At 46.6% G+C, this 4,312-nt stretch overlaps 1 protein-coding gene across 3 annotated transcripts in view; it reads right to left on the bottom strand.

Moving 5' to 3' along the window:
* The window catches only part of AURKA (aurora kinase A), an 18,001-nt gene that overhangs the window by 13,450 nt on the left and 239 nt on the right, over positions 1-4,312 (bottom strand). For all 3 annotated transcript variants that reach the window (XM_024750220.1, XM_024750218.1, XM_024750219.1), the window contains exon 2: positions 818-861. In XM_024750220.1, the coding sequence (XP_024605988.1) occupies positions 818-856 (39 nt within the window). In that variant the 5' untranslated portion in view covers positions 857-861. The remainder of the gene's footprint in view (positions 1-817; positions 862-4,312) is intronic.

Below are 4,312 nucleotides of genomic sequence, written 5' to 3'. Positions count from 1 at the left end.
CCCCCCCCAAAAAAAAAAAAAAAAAAAAAGCAGTATTTATATTCTTCTAATTTCCTAGAAGGAAAAAAACCCAGGGATTACTTATATTAAAAGGATCTTTCTGTGAGAGACCCATTCACCTAACTGCTCCACAAATATTCATCAAATGCTAAGTAAGGGCCAGGGGGTCTCTCCTCCTGGATTCCAATCTACCCCAAGCTGAACTGAGCACCCCTCCTAGGAATTACTCAGGTTATATATATATATATAGTATGGTACTGGCTCACACACCTACCCAGAAGGGCTCTAAGTTCTTTAAAGTCAAAGACCACATGCTTTTCACCGTTGTGATCCCTGCACCCGACACAGAACCTGGCTGCAATGCCCAGGAAATGCCCACTGAACTGCTGCTCGACATTCCTCTAAAGCGTGAGCAGAACCAACTACGGCAAAGAAATTAATTTCTGGAAAGCAAGGAAGTACAGGCAAGTGTTAAGCACCTACTACGTACATCACTATCCTGCATGCAATGGAGCAATACAGATACTTAAACAGCTAACTGTAAGACAAAGCAGAGGAAATAAAAGTTACGGTGAAAGAAGCAACGAAGTGTTATTGAATGCGTAGAAAAATGACTAATTCCCACCCAGGAACATGGTAGAGGGATCTAAAGTTACAACCCAATGTAAAGGTAAAAAGAATTCTAGATTTTAAACCCAATCTCAAACAACTATACCCCAATAAAAAATAATAATAATATAAATAAATAATAAAATAAAACCCAATCTCCCTTTGGGTTTTATAAATGTGACTTGAGATTAAAGATTATTCGATTTACCTTAGGCCCCGAGATGCTGTTTTCTTTACATTTGTCCATGATGCCTGAAAAGAAAAAAGAGCCACCTTTAATTTGTAAAAATCCACCTGCTTCCAAGTGTTATGCTGGATGAGGGTTATAAATTCTGATGAAAAAGCCTCAACGTTACACAGAATTTTACATGTTTTGTCATCCAAATGAGGCTGATAAGGGAGCAGTGTTTTCTCGCCTGATACCACGTGCAGGCATGGGGCCTTCCCCCCACCTCACACACTGCAGCCCGCCCCTCCCCCGATACTCAGACTTCACTCCTGAACCGCCCTGTCCTGCCCCATCATCTCTCTAACGGACCACTTCCATCACTGTACAAGCCAGCTTCCACACCTGCTGCCTTCAGAATAAAAAAGGTCCTCTTTACCCCAAAACTGACTCAAGCTATGACCACATCTCTGGCCTCCCCTTTCAACAGCAAAGCTCTGCAAGTCTCTACCACTTCCCTCACGCAGCCACAAGCTCCCTCCCACAGGGCTTTTATCCCCACCGCCAGCCCAGCTCCAGACTGACCCCTGCTGTTGCTAAACCGAAAGGTCAATTCTCGGCCTTCCTCTAACGTGCATTCCCTGCATTCCAGGGGATCCTGCACTTTTTCCACTCCTTTCTTCGCTTAGCTCGCAGATCTGTCTTCACCTTACTCCTGTCCCATCGCAACAGCCTTTGCTGATCAGCCTCACGCGTACCACCAATCTCAGTGTCTGGGGTGACTCTGGAATGGACTCTGCAGGTCTCCATCTACACCTGCCTACGGCCCCAGGACTCTGAACACCTTTAGCAAGAGAACTCGAATTTGCATCTCCTGCCCTCCCCTCTCCTGCGACTGCCAGGCTCTCTAACCACCTGCTCAGGATCCCCCAGGAAGGTCTGCCAGGCATCTCAACCCAACACACCAAATGAAACCTCTTCTCTCCGGCACACTTCTTTTCCCCTTTGCCATGGGGGTTGCCCAGAAACACTTCTTTCCCAACTACACTCACTCCTTCGGTGAGCTCATCCCGTCTCCTGGCTTTCAGTACCACCCACAGGCTGAGGATCCCCAAATTTCCATTGGAACTCTGACCACCTGGTAATCTGAGAGCATCTCAATGTTAAACTGTCCCCAACTGAAGTCCTGCTCCCTTCCCCACCCCCATCTCCGGCAACCCGCTCTCTCGGACGGCGGACTGGGCTGCCACCATCTCAGTAGACGGCAAATCCATCCTGCCAGTTGCTCAAGTCTAAAGTCTTAGCACAATCTTTTACACGGTTCTCCCTCAAACCCCTTATCTGATCCATCAGCATATCTTACAGGCTCTATCTTCAAAATCACTGCTCACAGCCGTTACTACTCCCACCTCATCAAACCACAATTTTCTCTCCCCACAATTATTTGCAAAAGGCTCCCCAATGGTCACTCTGCTTCCACCCTTCTCCCATTAAGTCCATTTTCAACACTGTGCCCAGTGATCCCATTAACAAGTCAGATATATGGTCCGTGGTTCATAGGCCCCTCATGGTTCCTCAACTCAAATTCAAAATCTTACTTGCACATATAGGCCTATAAAGTCTCACAGAATTGGATCTTGACCGCCTCTGTGACCAGACCTCCTCTTCACTATTGCACACCAGCCATTCAGGGCTCCTCCCTTTCCCTGGCAGACAAGTCCCCTGCCACAGGGCCTTTGCACTTCCTGTTCCCTCTACCTATGAGGCTCCTCCCTAAAAGAGAAGTGTGGCTGTTCCTTCATTTCATTCATGCTGAGATGCCCCTTTCAGATCATCTCTCTTTTACTTAACACCTTACATAACATTATTTGTACTTGTTTACCTTCTGAGTCCCCAGACTCAAGATACCCAGCTATCTGCTCAGTATCTCTAAAGAAAGTAAGCTCCACAGGAGGAAGAGCTTAGTCCCATTTTGTTCACTGTTACCTCCCCAGAACATGCCTGGCACACAGTATGTACGCTCATCTTTTGGGACTGAATCAATCCATTAACAAAGCAGATCAGTAATAAAAAATAGTTTCTAACACTTAGGAAGTGTTAGAATCACTTCCTGTGAGTCAGGCACAACAACCTATCGAGTAAGTAGAACATAAACTCCAAGAAAGCAGAAACCTTTCTCTATTTCTCTTACTCAGATGCTCCTTATACTCTAGAATCCAATCAGAAAGCACTCTTCAGCCCCACGCTTTCACATCCACTTTATAAGTAATCAAATAACTCCACCTCGAAGACGGGACCAGGCTAAAGAGCCTGGAGTCCTTATATCAAACAGCAATTTAGACATAATAGACAAAAAAGAAAAGGAAATATATTCTCCTTGAATTTCACACACGCTCTGATGCTTTCTTCACTCTCCCTAACAGTTACAAGCAGCAGACGCATGAGAGCACACAGACCAATGAACACTGATTGAACCGTCTTCAACAGAAGCTACAGACATTCACTCCAACGTAATGCACTTTCCTTCTCAGGAAGAACAATAACAGAATGGAACATGATTCTGATCCAGAAATTCTGGAGAAAGCCGCAAGAAGACTGCTTCTCAGGCGATTCTGGCCTGCAGCTGAGTTCAGGAGTCACATGTCCAGACGACCCGCACAAGATCCCTGCAGTTCAAACCAGAGATCCTACTAAACAGCAAAACAGATTTAATAGCACTGTGGGTTGAGACTTTTCCTTCCTTCGTTAAACCTGCAAATGTCTGCACAGATGCAAGAGAGTGGAGAGGAAATGAGTATGTTGCTGAGAAGCATTTAATTCAAAGAACTAGGAAGGTTAAGGACGAGAAGGAAACAGTGAAAGTCAAGGGTGATAGCTACATCTACATCAGGAGGACATTTGCTAGAAATGGAGACTTTCAGGCCCAACCCCAGACCTAACAACTAAATCCTGCATTTCAAAGACACCCCCAGATGACCAGTATGTGGCTGGGGCTAGACCACTAGTTCTCAACGAAACATCAGAATCACCTGCAGAGCTTGATAAAAATACAGACACCTGAGTCCTACACGCAAGCGCTTCCGATCCCTTAGGTGGGTTCACATTTTTAACAAGGACGCTCAAGTAATCCCGATAAGGGTAGTCCAAGGTCTACGGTTTGAGAAGTACTGGCCCAGGAAGGCCTCTTTGAGGAAGTTATTTATTCACCCACTCATCCGTCCCGCCCGGACAAGGGCCTTTTCCGGCTAGTCTACCCAAAGTAGCCCCCGGTTCCTAGCGCCCTTCCCTAGTGGAAGTTATCTTGCTACTTCATCGTCTGTCTCCCCACCCCCCCAGAACGTAAACTCCAAGACAGCAAAAACCTTCTGTACCTCATTACCCAGGCTCTCACTGAACACGAGAATCCCATCAGAAAGCACCCCCCAGAGCCCCCCCACCACGCCACACAACCCAACGCACTCCAGGTGTTTAATAAACACCAGGCGGCATGTTACAGGGCGTCTGGGGACCCAGGAGCTGATGGGAGGGCGCTGGGGA

This window comes from Neophocaena asiaeorientalis, unplaced genomic scaffold (genome assembly GCF_003031525.2).
Source record: "Neophocaena asiaeorientalis asiaeorientalis breed wild unplaced genomic scaffold, Neophocaena_asiaeorientalis_V1.1 scaffold606, whole genome shotgun sequence".
Classification (NCBI taxonomy): Eukaryota; Metazoa; Chordata; class Mammalia; order Artiodactyla; family Phocoenidae; genus Neophocaena; species Neophocaena asiaeorientalis.
Note: the sequence above shows the minus strand (reverse complement) of the source record. Positions and strands in the feature narration are given on the sequence as shown.